We start from the raw sequence: 14626 nt of genomic DNA on the forward strand, positions 1-14626 counted from the left end.
AAACTATGACCTTCAAAAAGGTAAAAATACCTTCAAAATCCTACTACTCTGGAGGGAAGATTATGAACTCTCCCCTGGAATAACTGCAACACACATGTACAACACTTTGAGAAGATTGGTAGAAGGCTGTGCGCCACAAAACTGATATCTTGGCGGTCTGGGGACATTATTAGAAGAGTATGAGGTTAGAGGAAGTAGGATCTTAGAAAAAGACAGGCAGTGAGAAGAAAACACACAAACATGGGAAAATCAGTTTCCCAAAGGAGAGAGACCACAGCAAAAAAAACAGAGGTTCTGAACCTTCACAACTACCGGTATCTATAATTCACAGAAAACCATCATAATCTGTGCGCGCCCTACAACACTATCCCAATCAATGCAATGACTGTTCAACTGTACTGAACGTTAGGCATTCTGTGTCATTGATGGCAGTAAAAGTAAGATCATTTTAGCGTAACATGGAATGGCTTATGCAGTTTTTTGGATTTCCTATGGCACTTGACAATAATGCTCTGTAATAGAACTAAAAGCTACAATATTTGTTTAAGATTTAGATTTGCCCATTTAAAAGAAAGTGCAAAATCAGCATTTATGAAATATTACGAACACTACCTTGTGTAGACCACCATAGTCTGCACGTTAAAGTCGCCTATATATGATTTCTCTAGGAAAGTCTTGTGCATCTCTTGAACAATCATTTGGAATATGCCATATCAAAGTTTGTCGTTGCGTATAGCACACAGATGTTCTAGGCTTCCTCATAACTAGAGGACATTCAAATTTCTTGTTTAGTCAGTCAACCCATTCTCACAAAAACTGGACAAAAGAACATAACCCTCTGACCTCACCTCTTTTTCCAGAGCATCCAGTTTCTTCCTTTCTCTCAAGAAATCTTTATCTTTTTCAGGTTTTTGTCTCAAGTTTGGCTACAAAAACATAATTCCGATTAGTATCTTGGAATAGAAAAAGTCCACACAAAGCTGACTAAAAAAAAAAAAAGTTTAGATTTAAATCAGGCAGTGGAAATACACAGGGATTTAAGTTGACAGGGTTTAACGTTTGTGTACAAGTGGCTTAAAAAGTGGTTGTAAACTCTTCCATTTTACTGTGTAAAGTGACTGGCCTCCGGTGATGAGCATGTCTGAGTGTTCAGAAAAAGTGAGTGGGGGAGCGGAAATCACACTCTGCAGAGCTCAGGGAGGAGAACTCTAACAGCTGATTGGAGGGAGGGGACACACCCCCCTCCACACACCACATGGGAACAGAGCTGAGGCTATCAGCTGAAGGTCCCTTCTCGGTCATCATTTTTCTCTTGGCGTCAGGAAAACTTGTCAGAAGTGACTCATCCTGATAGCAGAGGAATAAAAAAGCAGACAAAATGTACACTTAGTGTTCTTAATGGGGACAAGTACACACTGAGAGGGATAGGTTTTATTCATATTTCATGTCTGAGGTTTACAACCACTTTAAAATCATTACAGCTAGTTTATGTGCAGCTAAATAAAGCTGATTAAACACTCAAAAAGGCAGCTGGATGAAACAAAAATGAAGTTGGTGCCTGGTGTACCACCTTTTAAATCCTGTTCTGGCAGTGCTTTTCCTGTTTTGGGGGAGAAGCTGCCAATCGGATGGTATGTCCTGGAAAACTATGGGGGGGGGGGGGGAAAGACGCTTCAGAAAGAGCAACTGTCACTATGGTGTAGACATAAATTTGAGAGACAGATCAGCTTATGTCTATCATCTAAGGACACTATACCCAGCATTTTTTTTCCCCAAGGATCAAGCGATCATTACAATGGTTATATGCAGTTATTTCAAGAAGCCTGTGTCCTGTACTGATCAGGAAATACTTTTTTCAAACTAACCTAAAGCTAGGTACACCAGTTTTTTTTTTTTTTTCCATTCAACCAGCAGGCTGAAAAACAAAATACACCAACTCAGACTGCTGCATCTGCACAAGCGATGTGGATGGAGGGATCTCCCCTGCCGTGCTATCGTATTACAGGGAGGACTCGCTACTCTCAGAATACATTGATCAGTGCTACAGCGGATGATCCAGCAGGACCGTTTAACAGAAGCTGGTCCAACAGAGCGCAATTTGGCTGGTTTGTGCCGAGAGAGAGAGAAGGAGCGAGAGAGAGAGAAGGAGCGAGAGAGAGAGAAGGAGCGAGAGAGAGAGAAGGAGCGAGAGAGAGAGAAGGAGCGAGAGAGAGAGAAGGAGCGAGAGAGAGAGAAGGAGCGAGAGAGAGAGAAGGAGCGAGAGAGAGAGAAGGAGCGAGAGAGAGAGGAGGAGCGAGAGAGAGAGGAGGAGCGAGAGAGAGAGGAGGAGCGAGAGACCCAACCTTCATGGCATATCGCTAGGTGGTTTATAGGAAAATGTATATTCAGTAACAGTGAAACATTACTTTTGAAAATACATCAACATAATAAAGCTTATGTGAGAAGTTAATGACTGGGTTTACACACACATGAAATTAGAACTTCTGTTTTGGGCAAACTGAAAAAGGGATACAACTACAGATGCAACAAAATGTCGGCGGCTGAAACATCAGTCAAAAATAGTTTTTGGCAATTTGCTGATAGAGAAAAGGGTGCCGAAAACGCCACGATTTTACTGTGCTTATGGTGTGTTTTTTATAAGTCATGGGACTCAAAAACTGCATCAAAAAACATAACAGGTGGGTTAATGCATTCTTGCTGCATTTTCAATGTATTTCAACGTGGAGGTGCACTTTTGGTGTGTTTTTTTTTTTTAACTGATCAAAATGCAGGAAGCAAGATTCTTCACAACACACAGAAGCATGGACCAGTGTGAAGACATACATAGAATTTAAAGGGATGCATTTTTCTTGAGCACTTCTTGTGCCAAAAGGCACCGATAAGGACAATAAATGTAAAATGTATATATAAAGAGCTGCATGATTAATCGTTAAAGAATCAGATCGCAATTCTTCCACCCTTGCAAAGTCATGGTACCCAAGATGCAGCTGTGGCCTTCCCAGTAGGGGTGCACCGAATAGGTTTTTGGTGCCAAAACCAAAAAATACACTAGGCCGAAAACTGAAGATATACCGAAAATGACTGTTGAGATGGTCAGAGACTGGGGACATGATATAATAGGTCAGGTGCAGCCTTGCCTGTGTGTCTCCCCCCCCCCCCCCAGTGCAGCCTTACCTGCGTCGTCGTCGTCCCCCCTCCCCAGTGCAGCCTTACCTGCGTCGTCCCCCCTCCCCAGTGCAGCCTTACCTGCGTCGTCGTCCCCCCTCCCCAGTGCAGCCTTACCTGCGTCGTCGTCGTCCCCCCTCCCCAGTGCAGCCTTACCTGCGTCGTCGTCGTCCCCCCTCCCCAGTGCAGCCTTACCTGCGTCGTCGTCGTCCCCCCTCCCCAGTGCAGCCTTACCTGCGTCGTCGTCGTCGTCCCCCCTCCCCAGTGCAGCCTTACCTGCGTCGTCGTCGTCGTCCCCCCTCCCCCAGTGCAGCCTTACCTGCGTCGTCGTCGTCGTCCCCCCTCCCCAGTGCAGCCTTACCTGCGTCGTCGTCCCCCCTCCCCAGTGCAGCCTTACCTGCGTCGTCGTCGTCGTCCCCCCTCCCCAGTGCAGCCTTACCTGCGTCGTCGTCGTCGTCCCCCCTCCCCAGTGCAGCCTTACCTGCGTCGTCGTCGTCGTCCCCCCTCCCCAGTGCAGCCTTACCTGCGTCGTCGTCGTCGTCCCCCCTCCCCAGTGCAGCCTTACCTGCGTCGTCGTCGTCGTCCCCCCCTCCCCAGTGCAGCCTTACCTGCGTCGTCGTCGTCGTCCCCCCTCCCCAGTGCAGCCTTACCTGCGTCGTCGTCGTCGTCCCCCCCTCCCCAGTGCAGCCTTACCTGCGTCGTCGTCGTCCCCCCCCCCTCCCCAGTGCAGCCTTACCTGCGTCGTCGTCGTCCCCCCTCCCCAGTGCAGCCTTACCTGCGTCGTCGTCGTCCCCCCTCCCCAGTGCAGCCTTACCTGCGTCGTCGTCGTCCCCCCTCCCCAGTGCAGCCTTACCTGCGTCGTCGTCGTCCCCCCTCCCCAGTGCAGCCTTACCTGCGTCGTCGTCGTCCCCCCTCCCCAGTGCAGCCTTACCTGCGTCGTCGTCGTCCCCCCCCCCCAGTGCAGCCTTACCTGCGTCGTCGTCGTCCCCCCTCCCCAGTGCAGCCTTACCTGCGTCGTCGTCCCCCCTCCCCAGTGCAGCCTTACCTGTGTCGTCGTCCCCCCTCCCCAGTGCAGCCTTACCTGTGTCGTTTCCCCCCCCCCCCTCCCCCAGTGCAGCCTTACCTGTGTCGTCCCCCCCCCCCCCCCCCAGTGCAGCCTTACCTGTGTCGTCCCCCCCCCCCCCCCCAGTGCAGCCTTACCTGTGTCGTCCCCCCCCAGTGCAGCCTTACCTGTGTCGTCGTCCCCCCCAGTGCAGCCTTACCTGTGTGTCCCCCCCCCCCCAGTGCAGCCTTACCTGTGTGTCCCCCCCCCCCAGTGCAGCCTTACCTGTGTCCCCCCCCCCCAGTGCAGCCTTACCTGTGTCCCCCCCCCCCAGTGCAGCCTTACCTGTGTCCCCCCCCCCCAGTGCAGCCTTACCTGTGTCCCCCCCCCCCAGTGCAGCCTTACCTGTGTCCCCCCCCCCAGTGCAACCTTACCTGTGTCCCCCCCCCCAGTGCAGCCTTACCTGTGTCCCCCCCCCCCAGTGCAGCCTTACCTGTGTCCCCCCCCGCAGTGTAGCCTTACCTGTGTCCCCCCCCCCAGTGCAGCCTTACCTGTGTCCCCCCCCCGTGCAGCCTTACCTGTGTCCCCCCCCCCGTGCAGCCTTACCTGTGTCCCCCCCCCCCCCCCAGTGCAGCCTTACCTGTGTCCCCCCCCTCCCCCCCCAGTGCAGCCTTACCTGTGTCCCCCCCCCAGTGCAGCCTTACCTGTGTCTGTGCCCAGACGAGGGGCTGTATGACGGCGCGCGGCGGAGAAAACACACAGCTTTTGAAATGAAAGCTGATGTTCCCGGCGCTCTAATCAACCAGGCGGCGGCTCTCCTCTCTTCTGCGCTATACGACACCCCCGTAATAGGCAGCACCAGAGGCGGGGGCAGAGCTCCGCCCCATTTTCAGCTATTTTTCTTTTTCGGCAAATTGCCGAAAAGGCCATTTTCAGCCTATATTTCAGGGAATCCCTACTTCACTTGTACCAAAAGTTGGCTGCATATTTAGGATCTTTACAGGGATAGTGTAAAATATCCTTTATTAGAATGAAAAGCTTTGAAAGAAAACGAATCTGAATTACTACAAATAGTTACCGTAGATCCAAGAGAAACATGTTTGCGCAGACGGGCAGGAGAAGTTGGTTCATCTCGATCAGTCTGACTTTCACCATTGGAATCTAGAAAAAGTTAAATTCCTGGTAAACAATTTTAAACCCAACAAAGCACAACAGATATTTTACATATAGAGCATTGGTAACTGTAAGCGCAAACACACAAGTCCATATATAACAGGAGATATAAAGGGCTGAGCAACTTGGTCCATAGAGGACAGGCTGGAAGTTTAAGGGTTAAGTGGTAACCGGTAATGTAATGGTTAAAGTAGGCTGGTAGGCTAGGAGGCTGCTGTCCTCAGAGCTGGCTCTGTGATGGATGAGAGAGGGGTAGAGAAGGAAGCGCCACCTGAGTGTAGTATTAAATAATGTTTAATGACACCAGGTAAAAACACACAAGATAAAAACATAAAAAAGGCTCATCTGTATAGGCATGTGGTCCTCGGTGTTTCCTCTGATCCTGTGGTGGTGAAGCTGCAGGGATGCTGGGCTGCAGAAGGTGGATTACCAGCTGGCCTATTGAAGGAGCAGTGGCTCAGAGCGCATAGCCTTCTCTCAACCTCCCTGGACGATCCCTCCCCTGGATACCGAACCCTGAAGCAGACGGACGACCTGTGACGTCATGCACGCTCCACGCCAGCCCCTAGTCTCTTCCTGATGGCCACAGAAGGAGCTCCCGGCTGGTAATCCACCTTCTGCAGCCCAGCATCCCTGCAGCGTCACCACCACATGCCTATACAGATGAGCCTTTTTTATGTTTTTAATCTTGTAAGTGTGTTTTTACCTGGTGTCATTAAACATCATTTGTTAATACTACACTCAGGTGGCGCTTCCTTCTCTACCCCTCTGTCAGATATTTTACATATGACAGGCAGTGACCATTCCTATTTTGTGACAATTAAACTTAAAGTGTTACTAAACCCAGTAATGAAATGAAAATAGTTGAGCTCAACAAGGAAATATTCTCTACAGCATAAAACACAACTGAGCATGTGCAGGTTGGCTACCCTGCCTGAGTTAGCTGGCTTTCCCCAGATACACAGTGCAGGGGAGGAGGATCTATGCATACAGGATAAAACAGCCTTTTTACACAATGCAGAGGATAAACCCCTCAAGTGCCACGGTGAGTATAACAAGCATGCTATGCTGCATATACAGACTGATTTTACAGTTGTGGGTTTAGTAACACTTTAACACACTTTAATTAAACTTGCCTGTAAAATCCCTTTTCTTGGAGTACAATACAGGACACTGGTTCCCCAGGTATAGTTTTATACAATGCACTGCTTCACCAACTCATCCAAAATCAGAAAATGCTTTGTATTCATTCGAAAAGTAAAGCATTCTCTGATAAGCCTCCATGCTGAGCGGTCGACCTGCTGTGTTCAGAAAGCAGTAGCAGCAGCTTTTCAGTGTGGAACCCATAGTAAGTGGAAATTATTGGAGTAGCGGTGTCTATTTTATTGATTTCCAGGTTCCAGGGGCATCGGGCAGGCATAGTATATGCATAGATGCATTGGTCCAAGCTAGGCCAATGTAAGCCATGTGTAAAATGGCCACACCAGGACACAGGTGATTGTGATTTGTACTGTAAGGATATTGTAGGCAAATGAAAGTGTCCCCAAGCAATACAAATGTAAGGTGGGCAACGCAACAAACATCAACAGGCCCAAAACAAGGGAACCAGGTTCTCAACTCAGAGTGGCTTAAAGCGCCTTCTGACTGAAAGCCAGAACATCCACCTGATAAACACTTCATACACATGTGAACAGGATCAGGTAGCAGCCTTGAAAACCTGAGAAACAGATGAATGGTGCTGAAAAGCCCAAAAGGCACTAACTGAATGAGTCCAGTGGAAAGGAGTCCTATCTTTCAAGGTGTAAGACTTGGTACTTGTAATAACTTGCCCAATCCACCTAGAAATGCTGGAATAAGAGAAGTAGGACAGCCCTTGCCAAAGCCAGCATTCAGGACAAACTGGGAATCTAAATTTCAGATGGGAACAGTGGTCAAGAGAACTTGTACTGTGTTTATTATCCCTAACTATGTAGAGAGATCTCTTTGGAGTGCTATGAGCAGGGCAAAGAATTCAGGACGATGCCATGTATGTCTGGCCTCTTGTAGCCTCCCATCAGGGGCATATGCAACAGGGTGACACAGCAGGAGCACAACTGGGAGACCGACATCAACCCATAACAGGAAATGCCAGAATAAGGACCTCTGTGGTAGCATTATTTAAAAAAAAAAAAAAAACCACACATTTAGAGATGAGTGAAACAGCTTTGGCAACTGCATTTAAATCAATCTCCTGGCCCAAAATGACAAATTTTTTTTAGCCCCAAACCTTCCTCTCTAGACCACTTCCCAGCATAAATTTTTATAGCAAAACCCCAGGTATTCGCTTTGCCAATTTACATGATCCAGCTCATCATAATATAATGATCTGTATTGTTATATGTGGAGGGCTACGGGGGATATCAAAACCCACTGTTGTAGCCCGCACTACATACCAGTGATATTCCAAGTCCAGCTCAAATGGCTTCCCGTGTGCACACTGAACACTCATTCATTCAGAGAACAGCTTGTATTTTCTTCAATGAATACAAGGCTTTCTGATTTGAAAAAGGTAGAGTGTGATGTAATCTGCTCCTTGTCTCCTCATCTAATCAGAAAATGCCTCATAGTCAAAAAAAAATATATTAAAATATACAAGGCATTCTCTGAATAGCAGCAGTAGCCCAACATCAATAGTATGCAAGCTCTTGGAGGGGATGATAAGGCACTATATACAAGATTTTAGTAATGAAAACGGTATCAGCAGTAATCGGCATGGATTCATGAAGAATCGTTCTTGCCAAACCAATCTATTAACCTCCTATGAGGAGGCGAGTTGCCATCTAGATAAGGGAAGGCCCGTAAACGTGGTGTATCTGGATTTTGCAAAGGCATTTGATACAGTTCCCCATAAATGTTTACTGTACAAGCTAAGGTCTGTCAGCATGGACCATAGGTTGAATACATGGATTGAAAACTGGCTACAGGAGCATGTTTAGAGGGTAGTGATAAATGGGGAGTACTCGGAACGGTCCTGTGTGGAAAGCGGTGCCAAACAGGGTTCTGTCCTGGGACCAATCCTATTTCATTTATTCATTAACGATCTGGAGGATGGGATAAACAGCTCAATCTCAGTATTTGCGGATGATACAAAGCTAAGCAGGGCAATAATTTCTTCACAGGATGTGGAAACCTTACAAGAAGATCTGAACAAATTAATGTTGTGGGCAACTACATGGCAAATGAGGTTTAATGTAGAAAAACGTAAAACAATGCATATGGGAGGCAAAAATATGAATGGAATCTACTCACTGGGGAGAACCTCTGGGGGAAATCTAGGTTGTTAAAGGACATGGGGTCCCTAGTAGATGATATGCTCAGCGGTGGCATGCAATGCCAAGCTGCTGCAAGCAAAGCAAACAGAATATTGGCATGCATTAAAACAGGGATTAACTTCAGAGATAAAATGATAATTCTCCCACTCTACAAGACTCTGGTCCGGCCGCACCTGGAGTATGCCGTTCAGTTCTGGGCACCAGTTCTCAGGAAGGATGTACTGGAACTGGAGAAAGTCCAGAGAAGGGCAACAAAGCTAATAAAGGGACTGGAGGACCTTTGTTATGAGGAAAGGTTACGAGCACTGAACTTATTCTCTCTGGAGAAGAGACACTTGAGGGGATATGATTTCAATGTAAATATACCATACTGGTGACCCCACAATAGGGATAAAACTTTTCCATGAAAGGGAATTTAAAAAAAAAAAAAAAGACACACGGTCATTCACTAAAATTAATAGAAAAGCGGTTTAACCTTAAACTGCGCAGAGGGTTATTTACTGAAGGAGCGGTAAAGATGTGGAATTCTCTTCCACAGGCAGTGGTTTCAGCAGGGAGCATTGATAATTTCAAAAAACTATTAGATAGGCACCTGAACGACCACAACATACAGGGATATACAATGCAACACTGACATAAAAGCACACACAGGTTGGACGTGTCTCTTCAACCTCACCTACTACCGTATGTAACTATATGTATTGTAACAGCCACAGCATGTCAGAATACCCGAACAAAGCCTGCATCTAATTGAAAAATTGAAGGGGCCAGGTAGAAAATCATCCAAAGGATGTGGGGCATAAGGCAGCTGGCAGGGCCACCCACTTAGTGAAGGCCCAATTAAAAAAAAAAAAAAAAAAAAAAAAAAAAGTCAAAAATTTGACCAGTGGGGTTGATTTACTAAAACTTGAAAGTGCTAAATCTGGTGCAGCCCTGCATATAAACCAATCTGCCTCCAGTTTCCATACAGCATGTCTTCTAATACAGCCACCTCTGTCACATGAAGTCAGTCCTTTACTTTAAGATCCACCTACAGACAATGCAGTTGACCAATACAACTTGCTCCAGGAATTGCTCCTTTGATTGGGCACTCAAGTAGTAGCATATTGAAGTCCCACTCTACTCCTCTTAGGAAGCTCCCATTGTTCAACAGACACCACTATCAAATATATATATTGCTTCATGCAGGCAAATTCAGGTATGTCACATTTAAAACCCAACTCATGGGCAAAACTTAAATTGTAACCCTACCACAAGAATGTGCACCTCCACCAATAGGAGGGGCCATATCACGCAGACAGTGATGTGGACTCTTAGAAGATAGACCCACCAGATGTAAACAAAAAGACGAAAGGAGACTTGGGACCTGAATCTGTGTGCGACTTGTGGTACGTAAACAGGGCATTTACATTTTTTTGTTTTTTTTGTTTTTTTTTAGCGACCAACTATAGTGAAGTGGTAGGGAGGATGTACTTTCCTTGCTCAGAGTTGGTCTTTAATGATCACCAATTGGTTACTTTTTATAGCTTCCCAGAGATCAGCTTTAGAAAGTTTTTAGGTAAATTTATTTCAGGTCTCAATATTACAGGTCTCAAGAAACTGACGCCATAAGCATAGAATACAGGATAACATTTATTTTATCACAGCATTGGTGCATCTTTAAGAACACAACATAATACACACCTTTCTTTGTTCTAAACCTCTGAGACTTCTCAAACGACACAGGTCCTTTAAGACCATCCAAATTCTTTACATCATAAGATCCTGGAGCAGGAGCACAACCTGTATATATAAAAAAAAAAAAAAAAATAGATTTGATTATGGTGGATCCTGAACTGTAGGCATTTGGCCTCTGCTTCTGGTGACAGTTACTTTTCACACACACAAAAAGGTAACATAAGCCCATCCAAATATCTGCTCCCTCCTCCTCATGCAAAGGAGGACTTTGTTTCCACTAAAGCCTGCAGTTCTTACCTCTGCATCAACAGTCTGACGCTCACAAGGTCCCTCGCCAGCATTTTCTCCCTGGGTGCCAATCTTCAGTCATCTTGTCATGTCATTGCAGGATAGCGTCACGCATGCACAGTTCAGTCATTAAAGCACACAGAGACTTTGCATGTCTCTTCTGCAGCAAACAGCCTGTTTACTACTTTTTTTATACGTACATTTTTGGGCAAAACAGTTTTTTCAGTTTTGGATAGTGTGGAGAAGAGTTAGGACCTCTGTTAAAGGTTTATTTTTTCTGAATCCCCATTGGTGATATTCACCCCTTTGTTGGTACTGGTAACCATAGTCACCCAGAAAGAGTCAGGGGGAATCCAAAATTTTAGGTTTGTCTCCAGAACAAAAAGGGAAATCTGGTGATGCCTGTCCTGGGGACAAATTCCTCAATGGTCTTTAGGTCAGCTAAAGAGGGAAGAAAAAAAAAAAAATAGGATTTTTTTTATAACAGCTTACCTGTAAAATCCCTTTCTTTTGAAGTACATCACAGGACACAGAGCCATAGTAATTACTATGTGGGTTATAGTCCACTTCAGGTGCTGCACACTGGCACACCCTAAACAGGAAGTTGCCTCCCTATATAACCCCTCCCACTACTGGGAGTATCTGTTTTGTAGCAAAGCAATACACGTGTATACTAGAAAGAGGGGCGGGACCTGTGTCCCGTGATGTACTTAAAAAGAAAAGCATTTTACAGGTAAGCTGTTATAACCATCCTATTTTCTTTAATCGTACATCACGGGACACAGAGCCATAGTAATTACTATATGGGATGCCCCAGAGCAATGCCAACTGAGGGGAGGGAGACAACCAAAGTAGGGCACCACGAGATCAGAGGATTTATACTGCTGCCTGCAGTACACTGCGCCCAAAGGCGACATCCTCATGTCTTTTTACATCCACCAGATAGAATCTGGTAAAGGTATGGATTGAAGACAAAAGTTGCAGCCTTGCAGAATGGAGCCATGGAGGCTTGGTGATGCACTGCCGACGAAGCACTAACAGCCCTGATTTGAGAGGGTAGAACTACCAGTAAACCATAAGGTTGAACGATTACATGTTGAATCCATTCAGAAATAGTACATTTCGATGCTGCCTGTCCTCTTTTTAGGACCTTCAGGCAACATGAACAAAATATCAGTTTTCCAAATACTGAGCAATCGCCTTAAGTAGACTGACTGCTCTCACCACATCGAGAATGTAGCGATTTTTATTCCATAGAATAGGGTTCTGGAAAAATGAAGGTAGAACAATATCCTGGTTTAGATAAAAACCTGATATTACCTTCGGTAAAAAGTTAGGATGAGGACACAATACTACCTTATCCTTGAACAATAAAAATATGGCTCTTTACAAGAAAGCAGCCAATTCCGATACCCTTCTGGCAGCAGATATGGTTACCAGAAAAAAAAAAGTAAAAAAAAAAAAAAAACCAAGGGAATGTGTCGTATCGGCCCCAAAAAAGGCTGTTTTGTAATGCCGACAAAACTAAATTCAAGTCCCAAGGGTTACCTAACCGGAGATTAAGCAGTGTTACCCCCTGAATAAAGTTACGAACCAAAGAATGCAAAGCAAGTGGTCGTTGAAATAATACCGATAAGGCTGAGACCTGTCCTTAGAAAGCACTGAAGGTCAGCCTTATTTCTCACCTCACCTGCAGAAAGTCAAGGATTCTACCTTTGACCCATTTCGTGGGGTGCAACTCCTGGTTTCACATCAGGAGACATATGTTTCCCAGACTCCACAATATAGAATTATTGAGGCTGGCTCCCTTACATTAATCAAGGTAGAAACCACTGAACCTAACAGCCCACGCTTCTTCAGAGAGTGGGTCTCCATAGCCAGACCGTTAAATTTAGCGTTTGTAAAGTAGGATGGAACACCGGACCTTGCGAGAGAAGGTCTGGCCGTAATGGTAGGGTCCATGGGTCCCCTACTGCCATCTTTACAATCTCTGCATACGAAGATTTCCTGGGCCCTGCTGGGGGCCACAAGAATCAACAACTTCCCTTCCTGCTTGATCCTGCGAAGAAGTCGTGGACACAGGCAGAACAGGAGGGAATGCATAAATCAGAGAGAACCGATTCCACGGGAATAGCAAGGCATTTTCTGTTCCGCATGCTAGCGGATCCTTTGTCCTTAAAACAAAGTTGTCGATTTCTTTGTTGAACCTGGACAAACAGATCTATGTCTGGGATCCCCCATTTTTGACAGGAAGATATCGGGGTGAAGGAACCATTCTCCCGGGAACAACTGCTGGCGACTCAAGTAGTCCGCCTGTCAATTTTCTATTCCTAGAATGAAGACTGCCGCTAGGCAAAGTACATTGTTTTCTGCCCAAGATAGGATATGATTCACCTTTCTCTGGGCCACACAACTTCATGTGTCCCCTTGGTGATTAATATAGGCCATTGCTGTGGCATTGTCTGATTGAATCCTGGCAGGACAATGCTGTAAACTGAACGTTCAGGCCCTCAGGACCAAGAGCTCTGCCTGAATTTCTAAAATGCTGGGCCACTTCTCTTGGACAGTTGCCTCTTCCAGGACTGTTCCCCAACCTAAACAAAAAAGGTTGGCATATGTTGTTACCACTTCCCAGGTAACGGAAGTATTTTCCCCTTAGTAGATTTTTGGATATTAACCATAAACTGAGGCTCTGGCGCACCCAGCCTACAGCACCTGGTATTTACAGGTGGTCTCATCCGGGTACTAAACCTGCTTAGCCTCCAAGATCAGACGAGAATGCGCGCTATCAGGGTGATGTGGCCGTAGGCTTTAGAGTCAGACACATTGGGAATGTAGAGCTTGAACCCTTTGTTCCAAACCGATAGGATACCGTTTTGCAGCAGTCTTGAATGAAACCGAGCATAAGTAATGGCCTCGAATGAAGCCACCATATTTCTCAACAACCTCATGCAAAGTTGAATAGAAGAAAGTCATCTTGCTTCGATCACTTAACCTCCTGGCGGTATGATTATTTCGGATTTTAGGTGCTGAAAGCGGTACAATTATTTTGCATGGAAATTTGGCGTTTTATATTGTAGGTCTGTAAATCTTAACAATAACACACTTAAATCTGTCCAAACCAGAGTCTAGTAGATATCCCGGTATGATAAAGTTTGAAACACAAAACATAAATTACAATATAATAAATAAAAAAAATTTAAAAAGTAATAAAATAAATTTCCCCACAATTCACTATCGCTCAATTCTGCAAGTGTTCTAATTTACTATCGCTGTTTTCTAGCTGGTCTAAAGCCACTTTTGACATAAAGGGACACTTTTTGGTTGCTATGGACAATCTCCAGTTTCCAGGCAGAAAGAACAGTGTATATCATGTAAAACTGCATGCAGGGCATAGGACAAAGCACTGGGGATAAAAGGGATGTGAAATCATTTCATACAGTACTGTAATCTGTAAGATTACAGTACTGTATGTGTTATGATTTTTACTTTGCCGCCAGGCTCCGCCCCCGTGCGTCGCGCCGCTCGCAGGGAACGGAGCCTGGCACAGAGAGGCTTCGGAGGAGGACGGAGCCCTCGGACACTGCGGGGGACATCGCAGGATCCCGGGGACAAGGTAAGTAACGCCGCCCCAGGATCCTGCAATGCGATCCCGAGTGTGGCTCGGGGTTACCGCTAATGGGACTGAATTTTAACCCCGAGCCACACTTGGGAAAACCGCCAGGGAGGTTAAATCAGTTCCTTTATGGCGCTGATCTTTGCCTGGAGTAAGAATACCCTTTTCTGGGTGTACCTATGATCGGACCCAAGTATTTTAGCCTTCTTCGTGGTTTTAAAGAAGATTTCTCCTAGGTTGAGAATCCGACCTAGATATTCCAGGTTGTTGTATGTGGTGACCATACTTATGGTCTAAGAGGGCTACCGACTGGTCTATCAAGAACAGATCGACTAGGTAAACCATAATCGTACC

General features: G+C 45.9%; 1 protein-coding gene across 2 annotated transcripts in view; it reads right to left on the minus strand.

Moving 5' to 3' along the window:
- Positions 1 to 14626, minus strand: part of HMMR (hyaluronan mediated motility receptor) — a 256412-nt gene that overhangs the window by 228326 nt on the left and 13460 nt on the right. For both annotated transcript variants that reach the window (XM_073620829.1, XM_073620830.1), the window contains exons 2-4: positions 10375 to 10473; positions 5286 to 5368; positions 849 to 926 (exon numbers count right to left, since the gene is read on the minus strand). In XM_073620829.1, coding sequence (XP_073476930.1) covers positions 849 to 926; positions 5286 to 5368; positions 10375 to 10473 — 260 coding nt within the window. The remainder of the gene's footprint in view (positions 1 to 848; positions 927 to 5285; positions 5369 to 10374; positions 10474 to 14626) is intronic.

Source organism: Aquarana catesbeiana, linkage group LG03, assembly GCF_042186555.1.
Source record: "Aquarana catesbeiana isolate 2022-GZ linkage group LG03, ASM4218655v1, whole genome shotgun sequence".
Classification (NCBI taxonomy): Eukaryota; Metazoa; Chordata; class Amphibia; order Anura; family Ranidae; genus Aquarana; species Aquarana catesbeiana.